General features: G+C 38.0%; 1 protein-coding gene across 3 annotated transcripts in view; it reads left to right on the forward strand.

The window, feature by feature from the left end:
* Window positions 1-13,731, forward strand: part of ERICH1 (glutamate rich 1) — a 78,094-nt gene extending 64,363 nt beyond the window's left edge. For 2 of the 3 annotated variants that reach the window (XM_082481455.1, XM_082481456.1), the window contains 3 exons: window positions 6,087-6,464; window positions 8,937-9,131; window positions 13,592-13,731. In XM_082481455.1, the coding sequence (XP_082337581.1) occupies window positions 6,087-6,464; window positions 8,937-9,131; window positions 13,592-13,665 (647 nt within the window). In that variant the 3' untranslated portion in view covers window positions 13,666-13,731. The remainder of the gene's footprint in view (window positions 1-6,086; window positions 6,465-8,936; window positions 9,132-13,591) is intronic. The other variant, XM_082481457.1, reaches the window with a different exon arrangement.
* The last annotated feature ends 258 nt before the right edge of the window (window positions 13,732-13,989 follow it).

The raw sequence follows: 13,989 nt of genomic DNA on the forward strand, positions 1-13,989 counted from the left end.
AAGCAGTATGTATAAAATGAGTCCTCTATTTCATTTGAAGTCTGTTTTTTGACATATTTCTGCCTCTGTTCTGTTAAGTAGACAAGCAGTTTGCACAGAGAAAACTTTGTAATGTTTTAGTCTGGGTGAGATAGACTGTTAGAAGATGACTTTCTTTTGGTGCTGACTTTCCTTTTCAGGCTACTCATTCCCACTTCCATATTATTCTGTCAGTCAGGCTAGTGTGACTGTGCATCTGCATGGTAAACTGCATCAGGAAAGTAATCTAGACTAAAAATAATCCAGAAAAAAAAATTAAAAACACCAAAGAAAAGTTATTTTTAACTCTGAACAGTTCCTGAGGAGGGTGTTCTTATTAAGGCTGAAAGAAATGCTTATGAAATTACAACCATGGCTGGAAAATGTATATGGGTATTCTGTCTGGAAGTCACTTTCTCAATCTAAGAGGGCACCAAGTCCAAACTAAACAGGTTAAAGACAATTGCTTCTGGATAATTGGATTATGTGATAAATTAAGCCACTTGTGGAGCAGAGATGGGTTTTAGGAGGGAGAGAGGTGGCTGGCCATTATGGAATAGAGAGAGAAGAATCATCAGCTGTTGTGGAATTTAGGACAAGCTGTAGCTGCATTGATATTCATGTCAATGTTCCTTAAGTATGTATTCAACACCTTACTAAGATTGCTTGTGTAGTATATATTCCCTGCATTTGTTATAACTGTGCTGCTTTAACATAAGCCTGTTCAGTCAGTGGGAAAAATTATTGGAACCAAGTTCATATCTATTGAAATTTTATCAGCCTCCCTACTGGTTTGAAATATAGACAGTCACGGAATCACCAAATTTTCAGAGTTGGAAGGGACCTCTAAAGATCATCTAGTCCAACTCCCCTGCCAAAGCAGGATTGCCAGAGCACATTACTCAGGACTGCATCCAGGCGGGTCTTGAAAATCTCCAGAGAAGGGGACTCCACAACCTCCCTGGGCAGCCTGTGCCAGTGCTCTGTCACCCTCACCGTAAAGAAGTTTTTCCATGTATTTGAACGGAACTTCCTATGTTCTAACTTGTGCCCATTACCCCTCGTCCTGTCACTGGGAACCATTGGAAAGAGCCTGGCTCCATCCTCCTTCAACCCACCCTTGAGATACTTGTACGCCATAATAAGGTCTCCCCTCAGCCTTCTCTTCTCCAGGCTAAAGAGTCCCAGCTCTCTCAGCCTTTCCTCATAAGGGAGATGCTCCAAGCCCTTAATCATCTTAGTTGCCCTTCGCTGGACTCGCTCCAGCAGTTCCCTGTCCCTCTTGAACTGGGGAGCCCAAAACTGGACACAGTATTCCAGTTGTGGCCTCACCAGTGCAGAGTAGAGGGGGAGAATGACCTCCCTCGACCTACTGGCCACACTCTTCCCTATGCAGCCCAGGATTCCATTGGCCTTTTTGGCAACAAGGGCACATTGCTGGCTCATGGATAATTTACTGTCTACTAGGACCCCCAGATCCTTCTCCTCAGAGCTACTTCCCAGCAGGTCCGCCCCCAACCTATACTGGTGCTTTGCATTCTTCCTCCCCAGGTGCAGGACCTTGCACTTGCTTTTGTTGAACCTCATTAGGTTCTCTGCCCAGCTCTCCAGCCTGTCCAGGTCACGCTGGATGGCCGCATGGCCCTCTGGGGTGTCAGCCACCCCACCCAGTTTGGTATCATCAGCAAACTTGCTGAGGATACACTCTGCCCCCTCATCCAGGTCATTAATGAATATATTAAACAAGATTGGACCAAGTATTGACCCCTGGGGGACACTACTGGTTACAGGCCTCCAACTAGACTCTGTGCAGCTGATCACAACCCTCTTTGTTCTGTTCCGCAGCTAACTCTCAATTCACCTCACTGTCACCTCATCTAGCCCACACTTCCTCAGCTTCCTAATGAGGATGTTATGGAAGACAGTGTCAAAAGCCTTGCTAAAGTCAAGGTAGATGACATCTACGGCTCTCCCCTCATCCAACCAAACAGTTATAATATCATAGAAAGCTATCAGATTGGTCAAGCATGATTTACCCTTGGTAAAGCCATGTTGACCACTTTCAATAACCTCTTGTTCCTCAACGTGTTTGGAGATGACATCCAGAATGAGTCGCTCCATTACCTTCCCAGGGACAGAGGTGAGACTAACTGGTCTGTAGTTCCCTGGGTCCTCCTTCTTGCCTTTTTTGAAGATCAGAGTGATGTCAGCCTTCCTCCAGTCCTCAGGCACCTCTCCTGTTCTCCATGGCCGTTCAAAGACGATGGAGAGTGGTCTAGCAATAACATCCGCCAGCTCTCTCAGCACTCACAGGTGCATCCCGTCAGGGCCCATGGACTTATGAATGTCCAGCTTGGCCAAGTGGTCTCTGACACGGTCGGTCCTCCTCAACTGAGGGAAAATCGTCCTCTCTCCAGACCTTCCTCCTTGCCTTCAAACTATGGGATTCATGAGGGACAGCTTTAGCAGTGAAGACCGAAGAAAAGAAGGCATTCAGTAACTCTGCCTTCTCTGCGTCCTCCACCACTAGGGCACCTGTCTCATTCACCAGTGGGCCTACATTTTCCCTAGTCTTCCTTTTTCTATTGATATACTGAAAGAAGTATCAGTCAAAAGGGGTCTTTTTTATAAAACACTGGAGTTTGTTAATTAGTAAAAATCAGTCTGATGAACAGGCTCATATTAAGAAGCTCCTTCCTCGGCACCTTTAATTTTTGTAAAAGAGACTAATTCTTCTCAGTTGTTGCAAGCATCTAGTCCATCCAAATTCATTGTCCACATTTCCTTTGTAATTAATGGATGGGGAGAGAGAGAGAGAAGGACTTTCAGGGTGCATTTCCATCACAGCTGGTTTAGGATAAGGTAAATTGCTTTCTGAAGATGCTGCCATCTCTTGGTTTATCAGAGGGAGCGTAAGTCTAAGTATGCACTAAGTATTTTCTCTTCAGACAGCTAAAGTTGTGGGAGGTGAATCCCACTGAACATTTTATTTAATATCATTGTGTGGGCTGTGACCTAAACATTATGGTTTGTATTTCTTGTACAACCCTTATTTATATTTTAGCATAGCTGTTATAATCAGGTAGCCTTGCCGGCTATATAAACAACCAGTTCTTGAATCCCATTGAGCTCTTGGCTCCTGTGCATACCACGCACATGTGAATTCAATAAGCTGTACCATTTGTAAAACAAGTATTTACATTCTGCTATTTGCTTGTGAAACTGCTCAGATTAATTAGATGTCACCTTCTTCTTGCATGAGGAGGCAGAAACAGAGGCCATTTCATTATTCTTTCTCTCAAGTCAAGTCATACAAATCTTTTTGGAGTTTCTTTCTCTGGTAACTTCTGTGAGCATCCTCCTCTTGTTTGCCAAAATCTTACTGTGCTGGGATTACGCTAGGAAACATAGCGTTACAAGCTTGAAGAGAACAACAGATTTGTATAATAGCTTTGGAATATTTTTCCTGTTATTTTCCATCCTCTCTCTTATGTATGCAAACAAGGTGTATGCTGTTTTGATCACTGGTACCCACTGAGCAAATGTTTTCATTGAGCTTTCCATACTGATGCACAGGTCTGGCTTTTGCTTTGTTTTTCCTGAGCTGGTAACAGTTCACTCTAACCCTACCAGTGAGTTGTTCAAATTAATCCCTTTTGTGTGCATTGCTTTGCATTTTTCAACATCTAATTACATCTCTTCCTGATGTTGAATCACTAGTAGCTCCCACACATGGAGCAGTAGATACTAAAGAGATATTAAAATACAGGGCAAAGAATGACAAAAACTGCTAGAGGACTGCCAGTTTAAGAGAATTAGGTAAAGTCTTGTGTTTGATTTTTCTGTGTTGGAGGAAAATCAGCATAGTTCTGATTTCCTTTCAGTTGGGTATTTATCTTAATAACATACACATGGGAAGACTGTATTCATTCTGCATTTTGACAGCTTCGCCCTGGTCTCTTCAGACTTTCTGCTGTCCTGAGCTACCAAGGATAAGCAAACTTTTAGATTTGACTCAAAACATCAATTATCTGAAGCCCTGTTCTGCCTTCTGCACCATTTTTTTCAAGTGGCGTCAAACCAATTGAGGGTGCTTGGCTGCATAACGTACTGTAGTTTTGCTGAGATTTAGTGATTCTTGGGTGGTTAAAGAGCATGTTGGGCCACTTTGCTGAGAGCACAGATCAGAGTAGCTTTATTAGCAAACAGTGTGGTTCAGGTTAACAGAGGGCTGAGAAATTTTATGGAACAATGTATCTATGTTTACAGTGAAATTCACCTATGGTAACACAAATACTCCCATGAAAACCCAAATTAGATCTTAAGATGAAACATTGATGTTTTGTTTATAGCATCTTTCACCATTCATATTTGCCTTCAGTTCTGGTATTTTATTCCTACAGGACAACGCAGACGTTATTTTTCCCACATCCCATATGTCCAAATCATGTATAAAGATATTTAGCTCAAATATCATGCGTGCAGAACATTCCACACTGTGGGTACAAGGTGACGTTTGGTGTGTCTTTAACATGCTGTGGTGTTCAATTACAATACAGCAAATTTATTTTTATGCAGCCTTCTTCATAGAAAGTATGGAAAATTGCTTCACAGTGAGTCATCTGTCAGCTAAAGAACTAAAAGTCTTGTAGTGATATTTAAAGAGAGAAAGTGGCTCAGAGCTGACAGAGTTCACGACAGAAAAAGAAACAGAAATGAAAGAGAGGGCCTCCAACCATGGAGAAAATAGAGGCAGACTGGTAGGGGGAGGAGTGATGAGAAAGCCAAACAAGCTGAGAAAGTCAGAGGCAGTTCAGGAGACTGTGCAGATAATTTGGAAACAAGTGTTGGGCTTCAGGTGTCTCTCCTGCATTACACCAGCAAAGATTCTTGGAATGGTGTAAAACCAGGTAAATAAGAGCACTGCTGTCCGTGCACTGTGAGGAATTTAGAAAAATGCGGGCAGAGGTTGAGGGAAGGATAAATGGCTTAACTTTCTAGAGCAAGACATTTGAAGAACACTGGCGTTCTGCACTGCGTGATGTTTAAACATGTGAGGATTTTATTAGACCATGAAAGAGGGAATTTCAGTTAATTAGACAGGAATTGTTACAGGCATGAATATGGACTTAAGCAGCAGCACAGTCAAAGGGAAGATGGATTCTGGCAGTCTTCCCTTGCCAGTGCCAGGAGGGATTACACTCAGAAGTGAGCGTGTGGGAGAGGTAGTCAGTTCAGGGTCAAAGATGACTTCAGAACTCTGAATTCATGTACAGGGATAAGATCTGAGTAAAGAAGCATGAAAGCTGTCTCGGAGAGCAAGAGGGACTTCTTTCCCTTGACATTTGAGCCTTTTGAAGAATTAGCTAGTAAGGAAATAATAATGCAGCAAGGGAATGACAGAACCAAGACAGGCTGTTAAAGAGATCAGAGATTACTTGCCAAGGTCACTGATGCCTTGCATGCTTTCCCTATAAAGTTGATGTCCAAAGCTGAGCTAGCAGTAAGATATCCCAAAGGAGGAGGATGTTTAAGGAGGAGAAGGTAGAAGAATCAGAAACAGATGCCTGGTGTTTTTAAGGCACAGCACTATCGTGGATGGATATCATCGATATAAACACCATAATCTTTTATTGTGAATTACATGCATTCTTCTTTCGTCCTTGGTCAAGTCTACCAACTGGTCGTGTGGGGCTCTTGGGGGAGCTCTCTCATCTCCTGTCCCCCAGCCTGCCCTTACTGTTTTTTGTCCTGGTGATTCTTTTGACCTCACTCTCTGTGCAGAACCATATTAAGAAAGTAAACGTCATGTAAAGTATGTAGCACGAAGGAGGGTACAGTTTTTTATTGAAAGCAGAAGGGAAAAGAACTTGTCTTCTAACTCAGTGCGTTCAGAAAAGTTGGCTTTGACATTGTAGTACTGAAAGGCATTCTAAACATTAAAGTAAGGTTAGAGCCACTCAGACATCCAATAATTTGAAGGGAGTAATATTTCATTGTATGCAGTTCTCAAATGCTTATTACCGATCTTTGTATTTACAACTATCATGTCTCTTTTGAATCTGCAGAGGAGGAATATCAAGGACAAACGAAGAGAAAGCGCATTCGGAGGAAGAAACAAAAGAGCAGTTTGCAAAACTCTAATAATTTACATGGAGAACAAACAGAATCTGGAATGCAAGAGACTCTTGTTCAAGATAATTTACAGCTGCAGCAGATAGACAGTCCCAAAATAAGCAAAAACAAAAAGAGGAAAATGAAAAAGAAGCGACAGAAAGAAAAAATGAGAGCAGCTGGCTTGGTAACAAAAAATACCGGTGTGGATTTTACATATCAGCCTGACAAAAACAACAGAGAAGAAGCAGCAGGCTTAAAAGACATAGATGAAAAGGCAGATAGCATTGTGGACTTCCTGCAGGCAACACAACAAATTTATTTCGCTGACAGTATGTACTATGCTTTTTCCTTTATTTCATGAGTATTACCACATAAGGGAAAATAGATGTGCACTTATTATTGCTGTAGAATGGGTCAAAACTACTAGAGAAGTGTGTCTCTTAAACTCAGTCAGACATGTGGGTACTTAGTATTTGTCCCATTTTCTGGTGTGTACATGAATCCAGATCAATATAAAAAATTGTGGTCTTAATCTCTTTGTTTCTGTGACTTTGAAAATATACATAATATTCCTTGCTCCTTTTTTAAACATTCCAATGAACTTGGTGTAAATGTAGTGGTTAAAATGGACCAAATTCTTCATTATTCTACAAGCAAACATCCAGAAGGATTACTTGCTTTCAGAGAGCTTCAAATGACGGCAATAATTGCTATCCTAAATGACTTTTATGCTTACTATCTCTGAACCAACCTACGTTTCAGAAAGTTATCCTTCTCAGGAAGAGATTTATTTGTAATCTCTTAAGGAAATCTAGACAGACAGCATCCAAGAGGAAAGGGGAAGATATTGTTGGCACTGGGCAAGTGAATTGGCATAAAGAACTTGTAAAAAACGTGAATGTGAACTGTTGCTCAATGCACATTCCATAGCACTTTAAAAAGGATTGCATGGATATTATCCCTAATGCCTATTGAATGTTCATCTGGCCACTAAAATCTGTGAAATTCCTACTGTATGTTTCCTCTGTTGCCTTCCTAAAAAGCTGCTCGTATGGTGCTTACGTCATAAATGTCTTTCAAAAATAATGAAGCTTCAGTGGTAAGTACTATAGTACTTATGTGTACATACACCAGGTTATGTTGGTATCATCTAGAATTAAATATGTTTTCTTAAAGGCAAGCTGGTGTGTTCATTAGTTGCTCAGCTTAGAACATAGCTTTAAAATGATAACTGTCTTGTAAAACTGGAAAAAAGCACTGAAATTTTTTCAAAGTGCACAGTCTTGAATGTCTTTGTGGAGCTGAATGAAGAATATTAATCAGCTTACCTACCTGTGTGAGTCCATCTTAAGTCAGAGCTGTCAGCTCCTAGTCCCATAAAATTCATCTTTAGACTACAGAATTACTTTAAAAACCCTGTTAAGATGACATCAGGGATTTCATGTTAATTTTTTTTTCAAGATTTATACATAGAATTTTCTTTGCTTACTGTTACAATTTTTCTGCTGTGTCAGGTCTTCACACTAAACCTAGCGTTCGAAATCCATCCTCCTTTCTGGCTCAAGTATTTCCATCACCAAAAATAAGAATTTTACTACTTCAGTGTATGGCTAAGTAAATGCCAGCTAAACTACATTCAGTTGCTGTAGTGAAACTTCAGAGTAACTGAGCAAGATCGCAAACTCAGTTAACGGTGCTGCTGTTAGTACATGACCCAGAACAGAAACCTGGTCAACTGTCCGCAGCTGTGTTGCATGTTGAATTTTAAGAAAAAGCGCTGAGCTTCCAGCTTTCCCCGAAGTCAAGTTCAAGTTTTAGCACTGGTTGACAGACTGATTGGCTCTGGTGTCTGACCTGCAGATCAGAGGGTTGAGCCAGTTGATTCCCAGCCACCTTAGAATCCACAGAGAGAAATTCTCAGGTAAAAGGAAGTTCATCTGCAGATAAGATGTCACATCCATAAATCAGAGTGTGACTAACATTCTTGTTAGGCAAATGCCAATTTATATATAGATCTGACATTATGCTGTTTGCCTTTTCTAGTTGAGTGACTTTAACACTCCCTAATTTTTTCAGATAAAATTGGAAGCCATTGCTTTTAGCAGCATTTTCAAATGGTCGCATTGGATTATACTTATGTCAGAAAGCTGAATCGGAAAAAATCTGTTCTTCTCAGTTGGGTTGCTGGTAAAAAACAGAAGAATTAAAGGGAGTCTGATTAAAGGGACGGACCATACATTGTTACTGGAATGGAAGAATGAATTTATGCTTTAGTACTGTAGAAATGATGTATGTCCTTCTCTGCTGTCTTGCATGCTGTAATATCTGCCATTTATATAAAAATGTAAAAGTACAATAACAAGATAACTGGATGCCTCCAGAAGTGCTTTGCAGTAGTTCCAGCAGTAGTTCCATACAGTTGTTCCCCCATCTCCACTTGTGTTGTATTTTTGTAATACATAGTGTGTAGGAAGCAAAAACGCAGTGCTTTGGCCAGAGTACAGTTCCTTCATCACACCTTCTCCTTGTGCTAATCTTGAAAATTGAGATACTTCTTGCATTCCTGTCACTATAAATCTTATTTTCTTTTTTATTTTTTTAATTTGATACTTTCTCCTCTTACCATTGTTTTAATATTTACAAAAAAAAATAGGAGGAGCAAGCTGCTTTTTAGTACCTGATACTTGGTTGTAAGTTGTACTAAAAAGGAAGATGCTGTCTTTAAAAAAAAAAAGTATAATTAGGAAAATTCTCTATGCTCTCTGAGTATTTTTAATGAGGTATTCCAATTGTTTTTCCAGAGAAATCAGAATGCACGGATTCTGCTGTAAATTCAGCAACTACCCAAGAGCTTTTGCATTATCTTGAATCTCGCACCATCTCTTCCTCAGATGTTACTCTTCTACATCAGCTGAAATCCCTTGTATTGCTACAGGATATTGAGAGATTGAAGGATGCTTTGAAACAGTTCCAAGAACAATCCATGATGCCTCCTGGTAGGTACCATTCACTCATGTTCATTCACTGATTTTTGTGTGGATTAAAACTCAGGTTTGTCACAGGTGGTTTTTTTTTTTTCATTAGGAAGCTCTAAATAATTATATAGTGGTAAAGATAAGCTTATAGAAAATTTGAAAGCGTAATTCCCACCAAAAATACAGTGATTTTCCCTGTTTATTGTTTGGTTGCAATCAATACAGAAACTTCTCATACTTTGCAGAAACTACCAAGTACAAGATGATTCAGGTTCTTAAAACAATATTTTTTAAATCTTAACTGTTTTAAGATTTAATCATGTTTAAAGCATATTTTTAATACATTCTCTTTGTAGACTTTCTAAATCATGGGAATTAACTTGTTTGTCTTGGAGATTTCACTCATCCAGTTAAGGATTAAATTTACATTCATAAGAATTAACAAAGCCCATTATTTCATTTCTTCTTGGTCACCTATGTGGCTTTTTTAACACATAGATTCTGCATGCCAAAGTTTGATTTACAGCTTTGTTTTTGTTTAAATATAAATGTCTGGTTTCATTTTCTAAATATTGCTGTTAATTATGTAAAAAAGTAAAGTCAGTCTTTATAATAAATGATATTATAAAGTCATTCATAACAAGAAAAATTATTATGTTACTAAATCTTATCATCCTTGAGGCACAAGACTGATTTAATTCCTGCTCCTTTTGTTCTCTATTATGACCCCTATAATTTTAGTAGAATTTCTTCTTGGACAGTTAATGGTTCCTCAAGTGAATGTGGGATCAGCATGTAGTCAGTAGATGGTATAATAATTCATTTTCCAAGTAGTCTTCATTTAAACAGTCATTGTTTCTTGTCATTAGTACTTTTGTTGCAGCATCAGCCAAATCTACAAGATGTGCTGAATTTTCTTGCTTCCCAAAGAATTTAATCAGTTGAGAGCACTCGCTATGGCACAAGATTAATCTCAACCATTTTAGATAGTGTTCAAAGTCTTTTGAAGAATAACAACTGAGCTGGTAGTAGTGTGGTACCATAGTAAATAAGATCATAGCCATCAGAGGCTTAACAATAACATTCCAAGAAGAGACTACTGCTTGTAACATCATTAAATAATTTACAGCAGGATAGTGGCTAAAGGTTCCAGTCTTGACTACTGCATGCAGTGCATTGTAAAAACACAGAAAAGAGAGAATTCCTGCCTGTAGAGTTCATAGTGGATAGATTTTGAAGAGGACACTCTTAAAGAAGTAGATATGTATTCTTTAAAGTGTAGATATGGAGTATGACAACCCTTAAGGTTCTGATAGTTCTGAAGTATCCACATATACATGGAACAAAATCCTTGTGTGTACGCAATAATTAATTTCAAGCCTAGATTCTGTGTTCTTAATTATAATCAGGTAGTCTCATTGGATGTAATACACATTTGCAAACTAAGTAGGACTCAGAAGGAGTAGAGGTAATGGTATTGGCCCTTTATTAAATGACCTAATTCAGCTTCTGTCAATTAAATCAAAATGGAACTGTTGAAGTGACCACATTCAAGATATTCCTTACAGGTGTTATCCAAATTCTGCTCAATACAGTAGGAATTCTGTTGTTTTTTTCAGCTTGAGGCAAGCTGCTCTGTTTACTTTTGTATAGCAGAAATGTCAAACTGAAGAGAGAAAAGAAAACAGTAATAAATTAGAAACAAAACCATGCAACCACCCTAATTTTCTGATGTTTTTTTTTTTTTGTCACTTGAAAAAGCAGAATACAGTTTTTTGAGTGTTTTTTAAAATTCATTTATGTTTCTGCTGATACAGCCTGAAATTGTTTACTCTTCCAGTTGATTTTTTTTCCTAGTAACTGTTGTCACTCTAGGCTCAATTCTAATCTCATTCCAAGTTCACGGTGGTGCAGCCATAGTAGTTGATTTAATATTCATGAGGTACAACAGCAAAAGAAAGAGGAAAATACATTATTATAAATTATTAAAGGATAATTAAGCACCTTTTAGATAATAATTTGCCTCAGCAGAGTTTAACATTACATTCTATTTGTAATTCAGGAATTTCAGTGAATGAGAAGACAGTGGTCTGAAATTTTACCTTGAATTAGGCTTTTAATTATACTTTTTTCCTACTTTTGGCTCAAAAATATGTCATCTTGCCCAGGTTTTTTTTTTAATTTTAGATTTTATTCCCAATGAACAGGTGATAAAAGTTAAGAGTTATTACAAAAACTTGTTGTCTCAGCAAATTCAAGTTCTTGTTATAGAAATACAGGTTAGGGCTGTTTATGAAGATAAAAATATACAGTACATCATAATAATCTCATTTTTATTACAAGTTTGTCTGATTATCTTGCCTTTTTTGTTTTGTTTGTTTTTACTGGGGCGTGGTGTACTAGAAGAAAAGGTCATTTCTTATCAACATGATGAAAAGAAAACAATTTTTCTTAATTTTAGCAAAGTGTATTATTTTTACAAAATGAACCTGTTTTATTCCCTGTAGTTCAAGAAGCAATATGTTAACCCTTTTTCCCGTGGTTATGATTTTACTTAAGATGCCAGCATCAAAGGAGTAATAATGGGTGCTATGTTTTGTTCAGTTTTCTCTTTAACTTAAGGAAGGAAAGACTAGGAAAAAAAAAGAGAAGCAATCCATCTCTTTCGTATAAGTGCACATTTTCCATTAATAAATTTTATAAAGTAAAAATACCATTATATCTTTTATTTCCTCATAGATATATATGTTATGGTTTAAGCTAATTTTCCCCAGGGGCTACCAGGTCCCATTTGGCAAGTTTATTTATCATCAGTAGATGATAAATTTGCTTTTTGTAGTAACTTTTTACAAACCTTTTAGAGTAAAGCCATGGACTGCCCAAGTTCTGCAGACCACAAATTGACAAACACTGGTTCAAGACCATGTTTTGGTATTTCCTTCTCACCTCTTAGCGTGTTATTCAGATTGGGAATCATGGTTCAACTAAAAGAAAAAAAAAACAATGAAGAAAAATGCTTCTGTTTTATCTTAAGCTCTTAGATCCCAATATTCGCAGTCATATCAAAGAAAGGTCTAACAAGGTTGGTGTTAGAGTCTGAAAAATTTTGCAGGAAGAGGATTGCTAAAGGATTGAACCAGAAAAATCATCAACATTAAGGTATTATATTTAACTCTTCATTTAAATGAGAAAACATATTTGAACAAGAAAATCTCTGTGGTCAAGAGATACTGGTTGTTCTATCTGGTTGTCGTCCTCCATCAACTTACCTTGTACTTTGTGCTTCAAGTTACTCCCTCAAGTTACCTTTGACTTTGTACTTCAGCAATGATGCGAAGTTGAGGTTGGTCAAGTTTTTGTTTGAGCCTGACTATTTAAACTGTCATGGTTCTCAGACTGTAAAAAATAACACAATATCCAATTACTATTTCCATTTATTTGGTAGTCTTTAACAAAAAGTACTCACCTCTACCTAAAGCCTTCTATAAATTCAGGAAAGAGAATGTTTGGAAGTCAAATAGACATACTTTTCTCATGATGGGGGCTTGGCTGATCTCTGTCAGAAAGTCAGTGGCCATTTGCAAAAGGAAGCCAGACACCTTCGTGATGCTGTACAGTGCAGTGGGCAAAGGAGAAGAGCTGTGACTGGAAGCTCCAGCTCCATTTGCTGACTGGAAACTGTAGCTTTTGAAATGAGGGCTACTCAATTCCCATTTCGCATCAATTATTAAAGCATAGGTGATCGCCTAATTAAAAAAAAAAAAAGTCATTATCTCCTAATTTATGAACTCATTCAGCTTCTACTCATCAACTTCATTCCATTATCTATTAACATTTTCCCTTTGTTGGTTAGTATCAAGTCTCAAATATACTCTTCCCTTGTTGCCTAGGAAATTATCACTTGCAGAAAAGCTAGAAACTTCTTTTAACTGCCTTTTTTTGGAGATTTGTCTTTTATTTATGTCTCTGTTGTGGGGGATGGGGAAGGTACACTTTGCAGACCAGAAGTATGCAGTTACTGCTGTGCTCCAATAGTACACACACTAGATACACAGAGGCCCTAAAATGATTAAATTTAACCTTTTTTTTTTTTAATGAACATTTAAAAAAAAAGGAAATGAAACATGGAAGCTATATTAGCATCATCTTAAATGTGATATTATGTGATAAGTACTGTAGAAAGTCCTGTTGTTAAAAATACATAAAGTCACGTAGGTAATCTCTGAATTAAGACAGAAGCCATGGCATTTTGAGGCTTTAATATAGCTGTCTGTGCAAGACAACTCATTCTCAACTGGGGTTTCTAGGTGCACCTGTTTATCTAGAAATTCATATGTATTAGTTTTCAAGCTCCGATATCTGCATTGGTTTTATTGAAATGCTAATATCGAATGGAAACAGATGCTCACACAAGTATTTTTCATTAAGGTTCAGAAATGTCAAAGAGGTATTTCAGGAGGAATGTGTTTTCTTTGTTTCAGATTATACCAAGATAGTCACGTCGCTGTTTCACTACTGGATTACAGATATCCTTCCTGTGAAGAATAGGAAATAAAGCCTTACCTGTGTCCATATGCGCTGGGTTAAAATTTAATATACAAACTCTTAACCAAGTAGCAATTATTCAGGAAGAGCAGTGTCAATACACATTCTACACCTTCAGGTAAATGAATTATTTTTCTGTGTTACAAACTCGAGAAGACATCAAACAGGGTATAACTACATGTGATTTTTGTGTTTGGTTGGTCAAGAATGTGCATATGCTGTGTGGCCTGAGTCTTCAGCTGGATTAGTATGTACATTTCACTTAAGGATAAGGAACTTACCAGAAATGATAAAGTCTGTATCAAGTATTTTGTTTAAGAAGTATAGGTTTGGG

This window comes from Vanellus vanellus (genome assembly GCF_965231255.1).
Source record: "Vanellus vanellus genome assembly, chromosome: 3".
Classification (NCBI taxonomy): domain Eukaryota; kingdom Metazoa; phylum Chordata; class Aves; order Charadriiformes; family Charadriidae; genus Vanellus; species Vanellus vanellus.